The sequence below is a fragment of the Neoarius graeffei genome, chromosome 3, assembly GCF_027579695.1.
Source record: "Neoarius graeffei isolate fNeoGra1 chromosome 3, fNeoGra1.pri, whole genome shotgun sequence".
Lineage (NCBI taxonomy): Eukaryota > Metazoa > Chordata > Actinopteri > Siluriformes > Ariidae > Neoarius > Neoarius graeffei.
Genome location: NC_083571.1, coordinates 116,882,582 through 116,906,401, shown reverse-complemented (window position 1 = coordinate 116,906,401; position 23,820 = coordinate 116,882,582). Strand labels below are relative to the sequence as shown.

General features: G+C 43.8%; 1 protein-coding gene across 2 annotated transcripts in view; it reads right to left on the bottom strand.

Moving 5' to 3' along the window:
• otofa (otoferlin a) overlaps positions 1-23,820 on the bottom strand; it is a 238,015-nt gene that overhangs the window by 79,995 nt on the left and 134,200 nt on the right. For both annotated transcript variants that reach the window (XM_060917975.1, XM_060917976.1), the window contains exons 6-9: positions 17,361-17,431; positions 16,927-17,041; positions 9,953-10,007; positions 7,091-7,222 (exon numbers count right to left, since the gene is read on the bottom strand). In XM_060917975.1, coding sequence (XP_060773958.1) covers positions 7,091-7,222; positions 9,953-10,007; positions 16,927-17,041; positions 17,361-17,431 — 373 coding nt within the window. The remainder of the gene's footprint in view (positions 1-7,090; positions 7,223-9,952; positions 10,008-16,926; positions 17,042-17,360; positions 17,432-23,820) is intronic.

Here is a 23,820-nt window from a genome sequence, read left to right as displayed (position 1 = left end):
CCAGTCTTTCATTCGAAACTCACATTGATAACATTACCCAGATAGCTTTCTTTCATCTCAGAAATATTGCTAAGATAAGAAATTTAATGTCACTACATGATGCGGAAAAACTAGTTCATGCGTTTGTTACCTCCAGGTTGGATTATTGTAATGCCTTACTGTCTGGATGTTCCAATAAGTGCATAAACAAGCTCCAGTTAGTTCAAAATGTAGCAGCAAGAGTCCTTACTAGAACTAGAAAATATGACCACATCACCCCTGTCTTATCCACACTGCATTGGCTCCCAATCAAATCTCATATTGATTATAAAATACTACTATTGACCTTTAAAGCACTGAATGGTCTCGCACCACAGTACCTGAGTGAACTTCTGGTCCTCTATGACCCACCACACCTACTTAGATCAAAAGGTGCAGGCTATCTGCTGGTACCTCGTATAGTGAAGGCTACATCAGGGGGCGGAGCCTTTTCTTACAAAGCCCCACAGTTATGGAACAGCCTTCCAAGTAATGATCAGGAATCTGACACAGTCTCAGCATTTACTGTAAGTCTAGGCTGAAAACATATCTGTTTAGTCAAGCCTTTTGTTAATGGTGTTTATGAGGTAAAGGTATAGATCTGGAGGATCCTCAGACAGAGTGTTTTGGTAAACTGGGACGTATGGATGCTGTCAGTCCCCACTCGCTTGCTCACTTGAGTTTGTTGACGGTGTAGTGGCTGGCTGCTTTATGTCTCGGGGCTCCCTCATGCCTGTGTTATCTTCTGGCTCTCCCCTTTTAATTATGCTGTCATAGTTAGTTTTGCCAGAGTCCCTGCTTGTACTCAGTGCAATATGTATACTGTTCCTACTTATGCAGGTGACATTGGGCATACCTAACAACCTGTGTTTTCTCTCTCTTCTCCCCCCCATATCTGTCCCTCTGAGTTACATGTCGGTCCTGGGATCGAGATGCTGATCTCTTCTGCTCCTCGGACCTGCCTGATCCATCCTGGTGCCCTGTGTCTGGTTGGAGTCTCATCACATCGCTCCTGTGGAGGACGGCCCCATGAGGACAGTTGAAAGTCACACTTGGAAGACGCTCTGGACTCTTACAGTAATGCTTTTATGGCTGAGGACTACAGTTGACTTGCTAACTTTGGGACTGCAGTTGTCATGAACAGTTTTGCACTCAAGTTTCCATCAATGAAGAGTTTATAACATCAACGAAACTGATTTCATGTTAAAACTGTTAATGTTTGTGGCAGCGGGGGCATGGCCAAGCAGCAGTCTGTGAATGGAGGGCGGGGTCGGGGAAGGTAAGTGGCTAGGTCATTACACCTGATGTCAATGTGTGTGTGTGTGTGTGTGTGTGTGTGTGTGTGTGTGTGTGTGTTTGTTGCAGAGATGGAGTATAAAGAGAGGGGGAGAGGAGAGAAGAATAGCGCCCCGACCACAGCACTTGTGTGAGTGAGTGAGTGAGTGAGTGAGTAAAAGAAAGAAAGAAAGAAAGAAAGAAAGAAAGAAAGAAAGAAAGAAAGAAAGAAAGCTGAAAAGCTCAATAAAAGTGCGTTTGTGTAAACACGAACTCTCGCCTGCCATGCTTCTGTGCTCCACCCACATCGGGGATTACTACAGTGGTGCTGAAATCCGGGACGCACAGAAGGAAACCACCCCATGGAGTCCTCCCCGTTCAAAGAGCTCATCCTTGCCCTCGCTACCGCCCAGTAGAACCAGCATCAAGAGCTGATCACCCTCTGGAAGGAGCAGCAGCAGTGCTTCGAAGCCTTGATGCTGGCCCAGCAGGAAGATCGCCAGGCGTTCCGGCACCGGCTCATGTCAGCAGGGCCGCCGGCCGCCGCTGCCGCCACCCTTATGAAGATGGGACCGCAGGACGATCTGGAAGCATTCCTCGCTCTCTTTGAGCAAACAGCCGAGGCGTGGGGGTGGCCGCTGGAGCAGTGCGTGGCATGCCTCCTCCCGCTCCTAACTGGCGAGGCGCAGCTCGCAGCGCAGCAGCTCCCTGCTGACAGCCGGCTGGTCTATGCGGACCTGAGGAAAGTCATCCTGCAGCGGCTCGGCTGCTCCCCGGAGCAACACCGTCAGCGCTTCCGGATGCTGAAACTAGAGGAGGTCGGCTGGCTGTTTGCATTCGGCCAGCAACTCCGGGATGCCTGCCGGCGGTGGCTGAGGCCGAAAGACCGCGACACTGAGAAGATCATCGATCTGGTGGCACTGGAGCAGTTTATCTCTCAACTTTCAGAAGGAACGGCGGAATGGGTCCAGTGTCACCGCCCGGCATCGCTGGAACGAGCCATCGAGCTGGTGGAGGACCATCTGGAGGCGGCTCGACCTCAGATCAGATGAGGTGCCTCCCCTCGCTTCTCTTCCCCCTCTCTCTCTCCCTCTCTCTCTCCTGTCTCTTGTCCCCCTCTCTACCCCGTTCTCCTGCCATGAAGGCGGCGGCTGGCTCCTCCCCAGCCGGCCCGTCGCACCCGTGGCATCCTCCCATCTCCCTCTTCTGTGTCTGTGTTGTCTCCCCCTCAGGTGAGTGACACGCATAACACCAGTGCAGAGGGAAAGCCTGGGCCGGTGTGCTGGTGCGGTGGGGAATCGGAGTGTCTCCCGAATCAGAGCCCCGCAAGGGAGGTGGGGGCTGTCATCTGGATCCCCGACGCGCCAGAAACCGCCCCTGATCGGGCCAGAGCGTATCGCGTACCGGTGAGTATTCAAGGGGATACATATCAAGCTTTGGTGGATTCCGGTTGCAATCAGACCTCAATTCACCAATGCCTGGTGCAAGGTGAGGCATTGGGGGGAGCACAAGCGGTGAAAGTGTTGTGTGTGCACGGGGATGTTCACCATTACCCTCTAGTGTCTGTCCATATTCTATTCCGGGGCCAAACGCATAAGATGAAGGCGGCGGTTAATCCTCGTCTTACCCACTCGTTGATCTTGGGTACTGATTGGCTGGAGAAGCTGTCACAGAGCCATCCACATCAACACCGCATCAGAGTGAGGAGCACCCCGCTCCTCCTCCCTCTCTCAGGGATTCTCTTGGGGATTTCCTGTTAGAGCAGTCGTGAGACGAGACTCTGCGGCATGCATTTGACCAAGTGAGAGTAATCGATGGTCAAACTCTTCAGCCAAGCGTGGCACCAACCTTCCCCTATTTTGCCATTATTAAAGATAGATTGTACCGAGTGACGCAGGACACTCAAACCAAGGAACGAGTAACCCAGTTGTTAATCCCAAAGAGCCGTAGGGAACTCGTATTCCATGCGGCTCACTTTAATCCCATGGCTGGACACTTGGGGCAAGACAAAACACTAGCCCGAATAATGGCCCGGTTCTATTGGCCTGGGATTCGCAGGGATGTCTGTTGGTGGTGTGCAGCGTGCCGTGAATGCCAATTAGTAAATCCCGCGGCCACTCCAAAAGCGCCGTTGCGCCCTCTTCCTCTAATCGAGACCCCGTTTGAGCGAATTGGGATAGATCTCGTCGGCCCATTAGATCGGTCAGCACGGGGATATCGCTTTATTTTAGTTCTGGTGGACTATGCAATGCGATATCCAGAGGCAGTGTCTCTCCGCAATATCTCAGCACACAGTATTGCGGAAGCGCTCTTCCGCGTTATCTCCCGGGTCGGGATTCCGAAAGAAATCCTGACAGACCAAGGCACCTCGTTTATGTCACGCACACTGCGCGAGCTGTATGGGTTACTGGGGATTAAGTCCATCCGCACCAGTGTATATCACCCACAAACGGATGGATTAGGAGAGCGATTCAACCAGACACTCAAAAACATAATCCAGAAATTTGTTAGTGAAGATGTGCGTAATTGGGATAAGTGGCTCGAGCCCCTGTTGTTCGCAGTGCGAGAGGTCCCGCAAGCCTCCACAGGGTTTTCTCCCTTCGAATTATTATATGGGCATAAGCCGCATGGCATTCTGGATGTGCTGCGAGAAAATTGGGAGGAGGGACCTTCACCGAGTAAAAATGAAATCCAGTATGTTCTTGACCTGCGTGCAAAACTCCACACCCTCACGCAATTAACCCAGGAGAATTTACGACAGGCACAAGAACGTCAAAGCCGGCTGTATGACAGGGGCACGCGCCTTAGAGAATTCACACCGGGAGAAAAAGTACTCGTATTATTGCCCACGTCGAGTTCTAAGTCGCCAAGTGGCAAGGGCCCTTCAAGGTCACACGGCGAGTCAGGGACGTCGACTATGAGGTAAAGCAAACGGATAGGGGCGGGGCACTGCAAGTCTACCACCTCAACCTTTTAAAACACTGGAATGAGGGGGTCCCCATGGCGTTGGCATCGGTAGTCCCGGAGAAGGCGGAGCTGGGGCCGGAGGTAAAAAGGATAACATCGCAGGCCACTCTGGTCCCTTGTGGAGAACACCTCTCGCCGCCCCAACTCACGGAAGTAGCCAGGTTGCAGAAGGAATTTTCCGACGTGTTCTCGCCCCTTCCGGGCCGTACCCACCTCATAGAACACCACATCGAAACGCCCCCGGGGGTGGTAGTGCGTAGCCGCCCTTACCGCTTGCCCGAACACAAGAAAAAGGTGGTTCGGGATGAACTCAAGGCCATGCTCGAAATGGGCATAATCAAGGAGTCCCACAGTGACTGGAGCAGCCCAGTGGTCCTGGTTCCCAAGACTGATGGGTCGGTCCGGTTCTGTGTGGACTATAGAAAGGTCAATGCAGTGTCTAAATTTGACGCGTACCCAATGCCTCGCATTGATGAGTTGCTTGATCGGTTAGGCGCTGCTCGCTTTTATTCGACACTGGATCTAACCAAGGGATATTGGCAGATCCCCTTGACTCCTCTATCCCGAGAGAAAATGGCCTTTTCCACACCGTTTGGGTTACACCAATTTGTCATGCTCCCCTTTGGGGTGTTTGGGACGCCTGCTATGTTCCAGCGGCTTATGGACAGGGTCCTCCGCCCTCATGCTGCCTACACGGCCGCCTATCTAGATGACATAATCATCTACAGTCATGATTGGCCGCAGCACTTGGAACACCTGAGGGCTGTTCTAAAGTCACTGAGGTGAGCGGGCCTCACAGCTAACCCGAAGAAGTGTGCGATTGGGCGGGTGGAAGTACGGTATCTGGGGTTCCACTTGGGTCATGGGCAGGTGCGTCCCCAAATTAACAAGACTGCAGCGATTGCGGCCTGCCTGAGGCCCAAGACCAAAAAGGAGGTGAGGCGGTTCTTGGGGCTGGCTGGCTATTATCGTAGGTTTATACCTAACTATTCAGACATCACCAGCCCGCTAACCGACCTCACTTAAAAGTGGGCTCCAGATCCGGTCCAGTGGACAGAGCAATGCCAACAAGCCTTCTCAGAGGTAAAAGCTGCACTGTGTGGGGGCCACTTTTACACTCCCCTGATTTCTCTCTCCCCTTTATTTTGCAGACTAATGCATCGGACAGGGGGCTGGGGGCCGTTTTGTCCCAGGAGGTGGAGGGTGAGGAGTGCCCAGTGCTGTACATCAGCCGAAAGCTGTCGATGCGCGAGAGCAAGTACAGCACAATTGAAAAGGAGTGTCTCGCCATCAAGTGGGCGGTCCTTGCCCTCCGATACTACCTGCTGGGGTGCCCTTTCACTCTCTGTTCGGACCACGTGCCCCTCCAGTGGCTCCACCGCATGAAGGATGCCAATGCGCGGATCACCCGTTGGTATCTCACTATCCAGCCATTCAAGTTCGAGGTGATCCACAGGCCGGGGACACAGATGGTGGTGGCAGACTTCCTGTCCCATCGGGGGGGGAGTCAGCTTCAGGCCGGACGGCTCCCCGGCCTGAGTCGGGCGGTGGGGGTATGTGGCAGCGGGGCGTGGCCAAGCAGCAGTCTGTGAATGGAGGGCGGGGTCGGGGAAGGCAAGTGGCTAGGTCATTACACCTGATGTTAATTTGTGTGTGTGTGTGTGTGTGTTTGTTGCAGAGATGGAGTATAAAGGGAGGGAGAGAGGAGAGAAGAATAGCGCCCCGACCACAGCACTTGAGTGAGTGAGTGAGTGAGTGAGTAAAAGAAAGAAAGAAAGAAAGAAAGAAAGAAAGAAAGAAAGAAAGAAAGAAAGAAAGCTGAAAAGCTCAATAAAAGTGCGTTTGTGTAAACACGAACTCTCGCCTGCTGTGCTTCTGTGCTCCACCCACATCGGGGATTACTACAATGTTATAGTCACGTTGTCTGTTGTTGCCCAAATGGGGATGGGTTCCCTTTTAAGTCTGGTTCCTCTCAAGGTTTCTTCCTCATGTTGTCTGAGGGAGTTTTTCCTTGCCACCATCACCACAGGCTTCATCATTGGGGATAGATTAGGGATAAAATTAGCTCATGTTCTAAGTCATTCAAATTCTGTAAAGCTGCTTTGTGACAATGTTTATTGTTAAAAGCGCTATACAAATACACTTGTCTTGACTTCCCCTAACAATATCAAAGGAGCCCATCAATTACAGTGTAGCTCACTCCAGCCCCGTCTTGTCCAGAAGGAATGATCTAAAGTGGGCCACCTTGCACAATTAATGTTATAAGCTATATGCAAGATATATATAAGCTATATCTGCCCAAGGCATCCTGACCTATTTGCCAGAAATAATCCAAAATGGCGAGGAATTGACCGAGAAGAAGCAATTTTTGTTGAACTGCTCATTAAGATTTAATTAGTCCATAACTTCATTAGTAATTGTAATTAAGCAAATCTGGTAGAAGTTATATGCACCTTAGGTACCCCTACCTTCATGCCAGAAAGAATCAAAATCGGTGAAGAATTGAGGGAGAAGAAGTGATTTGCGTGGACACTGCTCATTAGGGATTGATTAATTATTCCATAACTTCATTATTAATTGCAATAATGCAAATTTGGATAGAAGCTATATGCACCCCAGGCAGACCTACGTTCCTGCCCCCAAAAAAACGGTGAAGAATTAAGAGAGAAGTGATTTTCGTGAAATGTGGATGACGCCGGACAGAAGACAGACAACATAAGATGGCATAAACTCATCACTTGTCGGCCGGATGAGCTAATAATAAGTAAAAATGACAAGGTTTATAATGGAAGCTGGCACAGTATTTAAATGCAAGCACAGGTTTGCTCACCTCATTGTAGTAAGGACAGTTTGTTGATTCTTTCATAGAGGTACATTTCTTCTCATCACCAATCTCTACACACACCAAAGGATCCATGTTTAAACCCACTAGCTGGCGAGCCTCAATCACCATAATGCTAATCTGCAAAGCAAATTACATATTTAATGATAGGAATTATTAAAACTTCCCTTTTGCACAACTCTGGGACTAGAGCCGTTGCATTATTTAGCACATTCTTTAAAAGGATCGTTGAGAATTCTTTTGATGGTTAATTGTTCTTCTGTTCTAAATGGATTCAGTTTGAAACCTTTTAGGTTTTGCCTTCTGTTGTGGGGTTTGATACCAAACTTATTAAAAAAAAAAAACCTGTTTAGGGTGCTGGATGGAACCTTTTGTTTCAAGCAGTGTAACTACATTTGGGAGTATGAATTCATTCCTGCACGGATCAAGAACCACTGTAGATGTTATGGTTGATGATAGCTGAATACCAGAAACCATTTTAAATGCAGCGTCTACATTAGTACGATTTGTGTATGTGGTTGCTGCATGTATAATCCACTGCTAAACAAAAAGCAATATAATATTTTAGAGGCTGAAGATAATTTTAGAGGTTGAGAATACAGTGCCTTGCAAAAGTATTCATCCCCTTGGTGTTTGTCCTGTTTTGTTGCATTACAAGCTGGAATTAAAATGGATTTTGGGAGGGTTAGCACCATTTGATTTACACAACATGCCTACCACTTTAAAGGTGAAAATTGTTGTTTTATTGTGACACAAAGAGTAATTAAGATAAAAAAAAAAACAGAAATCTGGAGTGTGCATTGGTATTCACCCCCTTTCGTATGAAACCCCTAAATAATTGGTATTGATCCCCCAAGTCAATACTTTGTAGAGCCACCTTCTGCTGCAATTTCAGCTGCAAGTCTCTTGGGGTATGTCTCTATTAGTTTAGCACATCTAGTCACTGGGGTTTTTGCCCATTCCTCAAGGCAAAACTGTTCCAACTCATTCAAGTTAGATGGGTTGCGTTGGTGTACAGCAATCTTCAAGTTATGCCACAGATTCTCAGTTGGATTGAGGTCTGGGCTTTGATTAAGCCATTCCAAGACATTTAAATGTTTCCCTTTAAACCATTCCAGTGTAGCTTTAGCAGTATGTTTAGGGTCATTGTCCTGCTGGAACGTGAACCTTTGTCCCAGTCTCAAACCTCTGGCTGACTCAAACAGGTTTTCCTCCAGAATTGCCCTGTATTTAGTGCCATCCATCTTTCCTTCAGTCCTGGCCAGCTTTCCTGTCCCTGCAGATGAAAAACATCCCCACAGCATGATGCTGCCACCACCATGCTTCACTGTAGGAATGGTGTTCTCAGGGTGTTGGGTTTGTGCCACACATGGCATTTCCCATGATGGCCAAAAAGATCAATTTTAGTCTCATTTGACCAGAGAATCTTCTTCCATGTGTTTGGGGAGTCTGCCACATGCTGTTGGGCAAACTCCAAACATGTTTTCTTGAGCAATGACTTTTTTTTCTGGCCACTCTTCCATAAAGCCCTGCTCTGTGGAGTGCACAGTTGAAAGTGGTCCTTTGGACAGATACTCCCATCTCCACTGTGGATCTTTGCAGCTATTTTAGTGTTATCTTTGGTGGCTTTGTTGCATCTCTGATTAATGCCCTCCTTGCCTGCTCTGTGAGTTTTGGTGGGCGGGGCCTTCTCTTGACAGGTTTGTAGTGATGCCATATTCTTTCCATTTTACTATAATGGATTTAATGGAGCTCCCTGGGATATTCAAAGTTTGGGATTTTTTTTTTGACCCAACCCTGATCTATACTTCTCCACAACTTTGTCTCTGACCTGTTTGGAGGCTCCTTGGTTTTCATGTTGCTTGCTTAGTAGTGTTGCAGAGTCAGGGTCCTTCCAGAACAGGTTGATTTATACAGACATCATGTGACAGATCATGTGACACTTTGATTTCACACAGGTGGCTCTTAATCAACTAATTATGTGACTTATGAAGTGAATTGGTTGGAGCAGCTCTTATTTAGGGGTTTCATATGAAAGGGGGTGAATACCTATGCACACTCCAGATTTCCGGGGTTTTGTTTTGTTTTTTTCATCTTAATTATTGTTTGTGTCACAATAAGACAACAATTTTCACCTTTAAAGTGGTAGGCATGTTGTGTAAATCAAATGGTGCTAACCCTCCAAAAATCCATTTTAATTCCAGCTTGTAATGCAACAAAACATGACAAACACCAAGGAGGATGAATACTTTTGCAAGACACTGTATTCTCATAGACGAAAAAGTCATGCACATTGTTAGTATGTAGAATTGTCTTACGAATGAAGCCAGTTACTGGGAAACTACTGTAAGAACTTTTCCCAGTCCTACAGTAAGCACCACCAAATGCTTTTTATATATTAAAAACTAAATGGTAAGATGTGGATCAAAAAAAAAAGATGTAGACTGTGCATTCTTGTTCAAATAAATCACACGTAAGAATATTTAAGTGTCCAACTTGTACCAAATAATAGCTATTTTGAATGGGGAGGGGCACGAAATCTATGGGCTATGTTAAAATTCACCTACTTAGTTGCATAAAAAAAATTGGTTCTGGGAATAAAAACAAAACAGAAGCCAAACTGAGCATAATTACGGCTAAAATAAAATATCAAAGGCCTGGGTTTAATGTAGTGTTTCAAAGCATTCACATTTCAGAGAAATGTACACATATTCAGCAGTAAACAAAGGGAATGAAAGCTGGATGTGATATTATTAAGCCTTGAAATTAAACAGATCATACATAGAGGCGTTACAGCTATTGTGAGTTGTTAGTTTGGCTCTCGTCTTATTACTTCATGTCCCTTCATACCTGGTAATCCACTGGCCTTCCTGCAGTAGGCTCCATCTTAATATCTGGCTTTGATCTGGAATACATTAAATGAGATTCATTTAATAACATTAGCCTTGCATACACTCTCAGAAAAAAAAATTAATCTGTACCAGTCGTTGAGGTGGTTCCCTTAAGCATACACCTTTTCTATACAGTATTTTACCAGGACATGTATGTATACACTCACCGGCCACTTTATTAAGATGGCGAAGATGGGAGAAGATGGCAGCGCGCAAGGACGCAGCAGCTCTGAGCTCTCGGATTCGGTGTATAGTTTTTGTAATGGCATGGATGTTTTTGTGTGTGTGAGTGAGATAAAACAAATCTACACCCCAGCTATGTTGAGGAAGGTGGGATTATCGTGTCGTGTGGACGTTACAATGGATTACCAGCAGCTCCACAACATTCCGCTGGACATAGCGAGATCGCCAGGCACACCCTGGATTGTTGTCGGGCCAAAGAGATGCCGGAGGCGGCGCAGAGAGCGGAGGCAGAAGTGGGGCTGCAGGGGTGGCCTACTAGCATGGCTAAGAAAACAGCCCTACAAACCCGCGCTACCAAGCATCTTCCTCACAAATGCTAGGTCCATCATCCACAAAATTGACGAACTGGAGTTACTGATGGCACACAATAATAATAATAATAATAATAATAATAATAATAATAATAATTTATTTCTTTAAAACGCATATTCACAGAAATCTCAATGCTTTCTACAGTAAGAATCATAAAAAATACTCAAAAAATGATATGAATAGCTAATAAAAAATAATAATCATGGTGATTAATCACTTAAACAAAAATGTCTTTAACTTAGATTTAAAACTATCTATTGAAGGAGAGTCTTTAAGCTCAGCAGGGAGAGCATTCCAGAGCTTTGGTGCTATTACAGAGAAAGCACGATCTCCATAAGTTTTTGTATATGTGCGCGGAACAGCCAAGAGATTCTTCGTAGTGGACCTCAGACATCGAGTTGTAGAGTAATCGTTCAGGAGACAAGCTAGGTATTGAGGTGCAAGGCCATTACGTATTTTATACGTCAGTAACAGGATCTTGTAAATTATTCGATCTTGAACTGGAAGCCAGTGTAACCTCCTCAGAATATCTTGGATATTATCATCAGGCTTTGGTCTTGCAACAACTCTGGCGGCAGCATTCAGGACCCGTTGAAGCTTGTTGATCTCATAAGCAGGTAAGCCATACAACAGGCTGTTACAGTGTCCACTCTAGAGGTGACAAAAGCATGGACCAACTTTTCAGCTTGGTCTTGATCCAGATATCGTCGAATCTTAGCAATGTTACTCAAAGCCATAAAAGACGCTTTGCAACAATTAGTAATCTGACCCTTTAGAGATAGATTATGATCGAAGAGAACACCAAGGTTGCGAGCCTCAGGCTTGGGTGCTATAATTTTATCGCCGACAGCAATTCCAGGTAAGTTAGAGAGTGACCGGGCAAACTTTGAGTGAATATGCAAGAGTTCAGTTTTGCCATCATTCAAAACAAGCTTGTTGGCAGAACACCAGGACTTGATATCACGTATGCAGTTCTCAAGAGTAGATTGTGCAGAGTCTTGCTGATGCTTCTGGATAACACAATACAGTTGTGTATCATCAGCATACGTCATAGACGATATTCCATAAGATGTAAATATGTCTTCCAATGGTGCGACATAAAGGCAGAATAAGACTGGTCCAAGAACAGAACCCTGTGGGACGCCAGATTCCAGTAGATAGTTGGGTGATAAGAAACTATCAATCTTGACACACTGAGTCCGGTTGTTAAGATAAGAATGAAACCAAGAGATAACAGTGCCAGAGAACCCAAAACGCTTTTCAAGACGTTGGAGAAGTAGACAATGATGGATCGTATCAAATGCAGCTGAAAAGTCTAGCAAAATCAGGAATGCCTCATTGCCTTCATCCAGAATTCTAAGATGATCATTTTGTACGCAGAGTAGTGCAGTCTCGGTACTATGGCAAGAACGATAAGCAGATTGAAATTCAGAGTACAGATTATTCTCATACAGATAGGACAGCAGTTGAGGAAGAACAGCGCGTTCAAGAACTTTCGAAAGAAAACGTAAATTGGAGATAGGTCTATAGTTATTCAGTATGTTAGTGTCCAATTTTGGCTTCTTAATGCAGGGAGTAACCAAAGCAGACTTGAAGGCACTAGGAACAGATCCAGAGGCCAGAGAACTGTTGATGATAGACATTATAATAGGAAACAATACATCAATGCATTCCTTTAACAACACGGTAGGCACCGGATCCAAACTACAGGATTTAGAAGGCGATCTCATGACAATTGAGCGAATTTCATCAGCGTCTGGCAAGATAAATTCCATCAAGTGTACAGAACATGTGTTTTCAGGAAGAGCAAATAGATGTTCAGAGTCAGTAGTGGATGATTGAAGATTGTCAACTTTGCTTTTAAAATGGTCACCAAAAGCAACTGGCAAATCAGACTTATCAATGTCAGTCGGTAGAATCGTGGCCTTTCTTCCGTAGACAAGCATGTCGACTTCTCTGAATAAAGCTTTTTGGTCAAGATCTTTCAACTTGTTGTTGTTATAATAAGTAGACTTGGCATTCTTGAGTAGCTGTTGGTAAATTGCACAGTATTCATGATATATTTGGCGATCTACTTCCAAACAAGTCGAACGCCATTTTCTCTCCAAACGACGTTTAATGAACTTGGCATTCCTTAGTGAGTCATCAACCAGAACATTCGTGACTGCAGTGTGATGATTATCACGGAAACCTGGCAATATCCGCTCATCCCGGACTCGGCCGTTCAGCTAACCGGCCGCTCCATGCACCGCTTAGACAGGAATAAAAGCTCTGGTAAGAGCAGAGGAGGGGGGCTCTGTATTCATGTTCATATGGACTGGTGTACAAACAGTAGGGTCATGACTGTGCAGTGATGACTGTGCAGTGTAGACCCTTTTACATGCCCAGAGAGCTGACAACGGTGATCATTGCTGCTGTGTATATCCTACCAGATGCTAATGTTAGCACAGCGCTCTCTCAGCTGTACACCACCATTAATAAACAAATGCAGGCCCATTCAAAGGGAGCTTTTATTGTTGCTGGGGACTTCAACCAAGCTTGCCTTAAGACTTTGCTCCCTAATTTCGTACAGTACGTACAGTGCTCTACCAGAGGGAAGAACACATTAGACCATGTTTATTCCAACCTGAAGCAAGCCTACAGAGCAGTACCCCTCCCTCACCTGGGCATGTCAGACCATCTTTCACTGCTCTTGGTCCCTGCATACACCTCCCTCAGGAAGAAATTCAAACCTGTCACAAAGAACATTAAAACCTGGCCTGAAGGAGCACTCTCCCAGCTTCAGGATTGCTTTAAGCGCACTGAGTGGAGCATATTTGAACATCTTGACCTACAGGAGCACACAGAGACTGTTCTGTTCTACATAAAGAACTGCACTGACAGTGTTACTGTGGTGAAGCGCATCCAGATCTACCCCAACCAAAAACCATGGATGACCTCGGATGTCCAGACACTCCTGAGAAACCGAAACTCTGCCTTCAAGTCAGGTGACAGAGAACAGTACAGCATGGCAAGGGCAGAGCTGCGGAGGGGCATCAAAGCTGCTAAGGCTGCTCATAAGAGGAAAGTGGAGGACCATCTCGCCAACAATAATCCGCGGCTGGTGTGGCAGGGGCTACAGAGCATCACCAGCTACAAAGGCTCCACACCGGTCACTACCATCGCTGACGCATCGCTGGCTGAGGAATTGAACAGTTTCTTCTCCTGCTTCGAAGCAGAGACTCCACACACAGCTGCACAACCACCACAGACCTCCAGTCACAGCACACTCACACTCCAGGAACACCAGGTGAGGCAGGTGCTGAAGACTGTGAACATCAGGAAAGCAGTCGGACCAGATGGTGTACTCGGAAAAGTATTCTGCACCTGTGCTGACCAGCTGGGGGGAGTCCTGACCAGGTTGTTCAACCTCTCACTGTCACAGGCTACTATCCCCCAGTGCCTGAAATCAGCTACCATCATCCCTGTCCCAAAGACTCCTGCCCCAAAGTGTCCCAATGACTACAGACCTATTGCCTTAACATCTGTAGTCATGAAATGCTTTGAGAGGCTCATCCTTCACCACATCAAGGACTGTCTCCCCTCAAACCTGGACCCACATCAGTTGGCCTACAGCGCTAACAGATCGACGGAGGATGCCATCGCTATAGCTCTGCACACAGCACTCAGCCACCTCGAGCAGCCAGGGAACTATGTCAGGATGCTGTTCATAGACTTCAGCTCGGCATTTAACACCATTATTCCTGACATCTTGGTGGAAAAGCTGACTAACATGGCTCTCCCCCCCCCCCCCCCACCTGTGCCTGGATCAAAGACTTCCTGACTGACCGCCCTCAAACGGTTAAAGTAGGCACCACCTGCTCCTCCACCTTGACCCTCAGTACAGGCTCTCCTCAGGGTTGTGTGCTGAGCCCCCTCCTGTATTCCCTGTATACGCTTGACTGCACACCCATCCACCCCTCCAATACCATCATTAAATTTGTGGATGACACCACAGTCATTGGCCTTATCAGTGGAGGGGATGAGACTGCGTACAGGGATGAGGTCAACATGCTGGCAGGTTGGTGTTCTGCACACAACCTGCTGCTCAACACCAGCAAAACTAAGGAGATGGTGATTGACTTCAGGAAACACAGGGGGGATTCAGCCCCACTGAGCATCAATGGGGACTGTGTCCAGCGGGTGTCCTCCTTCAGGTTCCTTGGGACACATATAGCCGAGGACCTATCCTGGACTGCCAACACATCCGCGGTGGTAAAGAAGGCCCGACAGCGACTCTACTTCCTAAGGATACTCAGAAGGAACCATCTGGAGGAGAAACTGTTAGTGGCCTATTACCTCAGCACCACTGAGAGCGTCCTGACGTACTGCATTACAGCTTGGTACGCCAACTGCTCTGTGGCAGAAAGAAAGAACCTGCAGAGGGTCATTAAAACTGCACATCACTGGCAGTCCCCTATCCTCGCTAGAAGACATCGCTAGCACACGGTGTCTCAGGAGAGCGAAGGCAATCACTGCTGACCCCTCACACCCGGGACAGCACCTGTTTACCCTCATGCCCTCTGGCAGGAGATACACGTGCCTCAAAAGCAGGACAAACAGACTTAAAAACAGTTTCTTTCCCTGGGCCATCAGGTCCCTGAACTCATAAGAGAGTGTATACTAGTGTAATGTGTAAATGATGTAACTATGCATTCCTTTCTTATTTCTATTTTACTCATTTCTTATTCTTATTTTACTGTTTTACTGTTTTCTTTTAATATTTTACTGGGGGTTTTTTATATGCACCGGCCAGAGAAGCACTGCAATTTTATTGTATACCTGATGTGCAATGACAATAAAGATTCTATTCTATTCTATTCTATTCTATTCTATTCTATTAGGAACACCCATCCACCCACCTGCTGTTTGATGAAGTTCTCTAATCAGCACACTGCATCAAACATCAAATCATGCAGATACAAATCAAGAGCTTCAGTTAATGTTCACAATGTTCAAACATCAGAATGGGAAAAATTCTGATCTCAAAGTGTGACTTTCTTTCACTGTGGCATGGGTGCTGGTTTGAACATTTCAGAACCTGCTGATCTCCTGGGGTTTTCACACACAACAGTCTCTAGAATTTACACAGAATGGTGCCAAAAACAAAAAAAAACATCCACTGAGTGAGTGAGTGAGTGAGTGATAGTTCTGTGGGTGGAAACAAACGCCTTGTTGATAAGAGAGGTCAGAGGAAAATGGACAGATTTGAGGTGGTTCGAGCTTTTTTGCTAGGAAGGATATAGCAACTCATATAATCACTCTTTACAACCGTGGTGAGCAGAAAAGCATCTCAGCATGCAACAGCAGAAGAACACATTGGGTTCCACTCCTGCAGGCAAGAACAGGGATCTTACAATCAAGAACAAGTTCCTATTAAATGGCCCTTTTCCACTACCCTTTTTCAGCTCACTTCAGCTCGCTTCAGCTCACTTCAGCCCGACACGGCTCGCGTTTCGACTACTAAAAACCAGCACGACTCAGCTCGCTTCAGCCCTGCTTAGCCCCTAAAACTCGCACCGTTTTGGAGTGGGGCTGAAGCGAGCCAAAGCGAGCCGAGTGAGGCTGGGGGCGTGAGCAGACACTCCCCTGTGCACTGATTGGTGAGGAGGAGTGTCCTCACATGCCCACACACGCCCCGCGAGCACGCTGGGATCTGTAAACACCGCAAACCCGGAAGAAGGAGAATTACGAATTACGAGAATTTCTGAAGCCTTATGCGCCTCGCCTCATCTATACGCTCTTGCCAGTATCTGTTGGCGTTGTCAGTGACAACAAGCCACAGCACCAAGACCAGCAACACTAACGACTCCATGTCCTCCATGTTTATTGTTTACTATTCGGGTTGTGAGACTACCGCTTAAAAGCTCACTGATGTCACTGTTTGCGCTGCTTAACGGCATCACGTGACGTCCACCCACTTTCGCTAACTCCACCCAATGTGTCCACCCACTTCCAGCCAGCACGGTTCAGCGCGGTTGTAGTCGAAATGCAACTCCAACAGCCCCACTCAGCTCGACTCAGCACGGCACGGCTCAGCCCGACTCAGCCGCGTTTGTAGTGGAAAAGCGGCAAAAGTGGCCAGTGAGAGTAGTGTACCTTTAAAACTTTAATCTTAAAGGAAATTAAGATAATTGGATTCTAACTGGATATTTATACCTACAATGTATCCACTATTGCAGGTGAAATATAAATATTAAAGGTACAAACAATAAGGGTATCACTCCAACAGCAAGGAAAGACACAGTTTAGTCAAGATTTTACTGGGAGTGTGGAAATGATGAAGTATAAACTGTAAAATGTTGTTTCAGGCGATTTAAATTCTGACAGTGGATCCACCTCTTATTGGAGATATTAGTGGTCACTGCAGTGACAGAGGCCAGGGAGATAGTGTCAGGATCACGCTTTATGCCTTTATGGTTAAGATCCTCAGTTTCCAAGATGGCAGGATCATCTAGAAACAAACATGAAATTAGATTGAGGGGGATAATGCATGCGTTAACCTTCAGAATTCAAACACAGCATTATTACTGATTGTACAACGCACGGAAGTCAATTGTGATCATCTGGACTCAAAGTGGAACGCTGAGCAGCTTTTAAAGCAGATATTACAGTAAAACCACAGTAATCTGCACTGCTAAAAATCCTCAACCCATAATTGCTGACAAGCATTTAGATGAAAGTCTATTCACTGTGAGATATTATTCTTGTATCCCCTAAAGAGAACAACTTTATCTCCTTTTAAAAATGCAGCTCTAAATGCAGACATTTACCTTTCTTGTGGTTATCTTTGGAGCTGCGAACCTTTCCAAGCTTCATGGCTGAAAACACTCCTCTTCCTGCTCTGAGGTACAAGAATACAATATAAGGATTAATAATAGAGTCTGGATATATACATTAGCATTATATACACTCTATGCAAATCCCATACTTGTCGAATATTAATATTGTGTATGATATAATGACCTTACACCTTAAGCTTTATTATGATAGTCAGTCAGTCCCTCTCACACCAGAATCTGGTCTTTCCAGGCAGTCTCCTGTCCCAGTACTAACCAACTCTTTAAGGTGTATGGGTGCGGCGCTGATCTCCATTTCCATTGCCCTCGGCCTCTCGCCTATACAGCTAGGGTTACAGTGGGGGGCGGGTCCTCTGGTAACCGCCAAAGTTTGACTTCCCCACTCGCATCTGTATTGCGGCGTGCCTTGCCAGATGGTAGCAGGCACCATTTTTATGATGGTCTTTGGTATGACCTGACCGCGAGTAGAACTTTTAATCTCCTGGTCAAGAGGCAGACATGCTAACCACTAGGTCAACTCGCAGTTTATTATGATAGTACAAAGACCAAATTTAGTTTTCAACCACAATAGGCTTGACACTCCAGTATTAATAATGATGAATGATGTCTTTAAATGCACTAAACATATATAGTGCCAGTCAAAGTTTGGACACAATAACCATCTTTGGGGTACCTCTTATACCAGCCAGTCTCACTCAGAAAAATTCTGATGTTGTGGCTTTTGCCTCATTCACAGCCCGCAGACGGATCCTGTTACAGTGGAAAAGTCCAAATGGACCTTCTCCTACATCCTGGTGAAGTGATTTAATGCCTTTTCTGTCATTAGAAAAAGTGAAATATTCCTTAAGACAATATTATACAACAGACAATTTTTATAAAATATAGCAGCCTTTTATTGCATATGTAAATACCCTTACCTCTCTGGACCCCAACTGATCTGATGCATCCCCCTTTTTTTATTTGAGCATCCTTCTAATTTTATCTCCCTCCCTATTTTATTTCATTATGTTTATTTTGTGCCTGTTCTGTTTATTTTATTTAGTTCTTTATGTGTTATATATACTGCATTTCTGTTTCTATTTCTCTGTTCTAATGCACCATAAAGCTAGACTGCCTTTCAGATTTTTCAAGTGCAGGTCACAAAAAGAATTTTCCCCGACACCCAATTATTTTTGTTTAGTGACCAAAAGCTACTGAATTTGAATCACAGACTTCCAATTTTATTATTTTTTAATAGAACAATTAATGAATTTATCTCCACTTGACCCTAAATTCTCTGCTATTTTTTCCTGCTTCACCATGACCCAATTCAAGATACTATGTCATGCATCATGTGGTGGGCTTTCCCCGTTCACGCAAGGCATTGTGGGATACAAATTTGAAACAGGAGAGAAAAATGGAGGACGTGAGTGTGCGAATGAAACGTGAAAGACCAACTACAGTAACGGAAAGAAAGCAAGAAGAAAAGACGTTATGTTATATACGAAGGAAAGGAAACGCAGGACCAAACTAATAAATATGGGCGCTCAGCGAGCACCTCGGTGTGATCAGCTGTTCGTTTAGCGACAGAATGATGGAACTGTCAGTGCACGCTCAAAGGGAAACCTGTAGATGGCAGTAATGCAACACTGTGGATGCCAGCTGCCGTAAAACCCAAAAGAAGAAGAAGTAAGTAAACCTGCGCATGCGCACACGGACTTCCTCTGTCTGCTTGACTGCGCCAAGCGAGCGATTTCATGCACATTATTTGCTTTAATCCCCTCAAATTAAATAACTTCCCAGCCACAGAATGGCCTGATATTTTGTGAGATATTACAGAAATAAACATATATCACAATCACCACATTTCAGAGGGTTTGGACACACCTTCTAATTCAATGTTTTTTCTTTATTTTTATTCATTAAAAGTCACTTCATGTCTTAAAGTAATGATGGGACGTTGTTTCTCTTTACTTAGTTGAGCGATTCTTGACATAATATGGATTACTATGGTTTCTCTCGAGGTTTCTTCCTCGTGTCGTCTGAGGGAGTTTGTCCTTGACACTGTTGCCACAGGCTTGCTCATTGGCGATAGATTAGGGATAAAATTAGCTCATATTTAAAGTCTTTAATTTTCTGTAAAGCTGCTTTGTGACAATGTCTATTGTTAAAAGCGCTGTACAAATAAACTTGACTACTCCAGTTGTGGTGTGAAATAGGGCTATTTACTGTATTTTTATAATTTACTATTTACTGTTTGATCTCAAACGCATTAAGAAGGCAAGAATTAATCCACTAATGACCTTTTGACAAGACACACCTGTTAATTGAAAAGTATTCCAGGTGACTCCCTCATGAAGCTGGTTAAGAGAATGACAATAGTGTGTAAAGCATCATCAAGGTAAACGCTGGATATGCTGAAGAATCTAAACTATGGGACATATTTAGCTTGTAACACTTTTTTTGTTTTTTAGACAGTATTGTTCTACAATGTAGAAAATACAAAATACAGAAAAACCTACGAATGAGTAGGTGTGTCCAAACATAAATAAGATTTTTCAGTGAATATTTTGGTTGCTGTTTCATGATGGAAAGTTTTTAACACAAAAATACGCCACCCGAGAAAAAACCAGTTATAATTGCACTGGCCTTATCCGGTAACACTGCACTGATATTATACTGCTCAAATATCAGCAGTACTACAAAAGGCTGATGATGTCACAGCTTGGCTCAACAAATGCACAGGTTTAATAATTCAACAAGATGGGCACAGTTGTTCAATTAGCTGCTGATCTGGATCAATGTCCAAGAACAGATGAAAGCAATCTATACCACTTGTTGTTGTTGTTTAAATTAGAGTAAAAGTATTAGTAGAGCATGCTGAATTACTATGAGGAATAAGTCACAAGTTAAAAAAAACATTTTGCATTAGTTAAAAAATCAAATAACTGTTTTCAAATCATAGTTTATAGTGAGTAAGATAAAGCATGTATTGTATGTTTGCAAATTGCATCATTACAGACAAAACTTTATCTTTCTCAACAAGCTGTTAAAAATCACTGACAACTGAAATAAGAAGTTATTCACTGCATCCCTCTAACACACATTTATTCTAAAACAGAACAATGTTTACTCATGCATCTATGAGTACATTTATTGACTTGGCAAATGTTTTATTCAAATAAAAGCTATGAAACTGACAGTGACGCAAGTTCTGCAAGAATAAGTGACACACACTGATGCGAAGCAAAGTCTGTTATAGAAAGAAACAGAGCAACTGAACACAAGTTGGAGAAAGATGCTATAAACTATTAGTTACACAACCACAACTTCCTCAATATCCCCTTATGTCTTCATATAAGAGGATGGTATTTTGTAAAATAATCCAGTTAGCTAAAAAAAAAATGATGTTTAGTTTCCGTAATTATCATATACACATAACAAGTCAAGACTACCCTTATCAAAAAGAAGTATACTTCAAGTTCATTTTATTACGTATACTTAAGTAAAGTTAAAGTATATTTCCTTAAGTTTGTATACCAAGTATACTGATATCAATGTACTTACAGTATACTTGTAAGTAAACTAATCTAATACTTCTTGAGACTAAATTGGCCCACTTTTAGTTTATAAAAAGTATACTTTAAGTCTAAGAGAAGTAAACTCTGAGTATACAACTAGTATTTTTTATTTTGTACTGCAAGTATACCACAAGTAAACTTATATACTAATAGTTTACTAGTTCTATACTTGTAGTCCACTCTTTAGTTTACAAAAGCATACTTCATAGTATCCTGGAAATATACTATGAGTTTACTTGTTTTATACTTCTAGTACACTTTTTAGTTTACTAAAGTATACTTTATAGCATATTGGAAATATACTATTATTTACTGGTTATATACATCTAGTCCACTTTTTAGTTTTGAAGTTTACTGCAATTACCCTTCTAGGTATACTATTAGTTTTCGCGCCCTAACCCTTACCTCATGCACACTACCAGTAGACAACTTAAGTGTTTTGTACCTTAAATTACAATGACGTTATAAAGGTAAGAATTCACAAAATAACAACAGATACTCAGGATTAAGAACATATTCATTTTCTTTAAAAATCAAAATTTAAAGCAACATTATATTAAATGCCAAATTATAAAAACATGACAATGACAACTGAAATTGACATCCAAGCTCTAAAGAAAAATAAATACAGTAAATTAAAAAATAATAATAATTATCCCACTCAGGAGAAATTAAAAAAAAAAAAACTTATATGGACCCACAGAGATACCTAAGAGTCAACAAGGCTGAAGCACAACTACAGGGCAAGTACACTTAAACATAAGGCACAAATATTTTAATACTTTTTTTTTTACACTTTTGTTAAGTACATCTTGATCAAAAGTTTAAACTTAATATACTTAGACTTTTCTATATACTTTTCAGTATAAGCCAAGTATACTTATGTGTAACTTTATTAAGTATATCTCTGATAAGTAAATAAAAAGTAAACTGAAAGCATAGTCTCTTATTTTTAGTTTAAAAGAAGTATATACTAGAAGCACACTTGAATAAACTTCTTTTTTGTAAGGGTAGATACCTAGATTGTTGAATTCATAAATTCAGTGTTCATTTGTGCCCAATATCAGCATGGTAGGAGTTAATTAAATTAATATTATTTTGCAAAAAAGCCTCCAAAAATATCAAAACACTGGTTATAATCAAACACAGCATTCACATAAACAGGAAAACAGGACTATAGTGTCACATTCAACAAATGATTTGATCAGAAGAATAAAAACACACTAAAGTACAAAGGTACATACCATACACACTGTGTACTTCTCTATGTCCAAGGGCCCCCTGAAAATAGGAACCTGTGAGCAAAGTAGTCCTGAGCAGCTGGCAGACTATGTGTTCATTTCACCTGTCTAATCTGGGACGAGTCCCTACTGGGAGGAAGAGGGGGTCACCAATAAGCAGGGAACCTGAGATGGTGTTAGTAGAAATGAAGGTGTGCATGCATGCACACACACACACACACACAGATCACTTTCAACAATCACATGTTCAATAAACACAAACTAAAGCATTGCCATGGAGGTACGGTTTCAGCTAGAGACTTGGTCTGTAATTAAACTTATATGATATCATAACACAACAATGATTAGTTGAGGCTCGGGATATGAGGAAATCAGATGTTTGATTAAATGTTTGATTAAATTAATCATTCTGCAGCATACACATTCAGGATAGCAGACACTTCCAGGTCAAACGGACACTAGATTCCAGAACCACACAATAACTGTCGCCTTTACAGCACATCCTGTGATGATCTGTTGCTTTCAAGTCAATTTTATTATCCCCCACATTATACACATTATATAATGTGGGGGAATATAGCTATTGCTCTGTCTGTCTGTCTGTCCATGTTTCTGTCTGTCCATCTGTAAACATTTTAATTTCTGGAGCATAACTCAAGAACTATTAGGAATTCTTTCACTAAACCTCACAGTTATCTGAGTTGAGTGGACCAGTTGTCAGATTTCTCCTCTGGATATGTTTGGGGTTTTTTCTCCGCTGGATATGCTCGCCTCAGCAGCAATATCTTGCCCTTATGTGGAAGAAGCGAATGAACGAAGAACTGAAAGTCAGATTGTTTCGAAACAATCGGCCACAAGATCGGCCTTCAAGAAGTGAGAACACAGACAGGTAAGATGCGACTCTCATTTGGCTACATAACAACAAAAACAACACTCGTCGTTTCCCTGCATTTAGATTAATACTAGTGCTGTCAAAAATGTCGCGTTATTAACGCGTTAACTTGACTCAATTTTAACGGCGATAATTTTTTTATCGTGAGATTAACGCTCTGTGACATGATGCCACGCCCCGCACAGCCAGAGTCCTCTGCCCTCCCCCGAAGAGCCACGGTGCTCGGCTTAGGTTTTGTTTTCCCATCGGCGGCTCCAGCCCCACTTTGCAGTAGCTGTGACAAGACGTGTTATGCTCTGCAATAAAAAAAAAAAAACATTGGTACAACCAGTGTTCGAACTATGCCGATATTTTCGGGGGGGTCCCTTATTTTCCCTTGGGGGGGGGGGGGTGCTTGTGCTTGTCTCAGAGCGCGGCTCTCCATCGCGCGCTCACTTCGGATATGCAAATGCTTCCCTTTACACACAATTGCTATGTCAATAAACATCATTTTGACAATATTTTAGAGACCCCCCAACATTTCCCAAGTCATGTTTTCAAGGGATCTCATGTCTGTTTCAGGGGATCTCGGATCCCCCGAGTACCCCCATAGTTTGAACGGTGAGCAAGCCCATTCACTTTTTTATGCTGATAAGAGAATTACAATGGTTTTTCATGTGACAAAAATGTGCGATTAAATTGCGATTAATCGCGAGTTAACTATGACAGTCGCGACATTAATCACGATTAAATATTTTAAT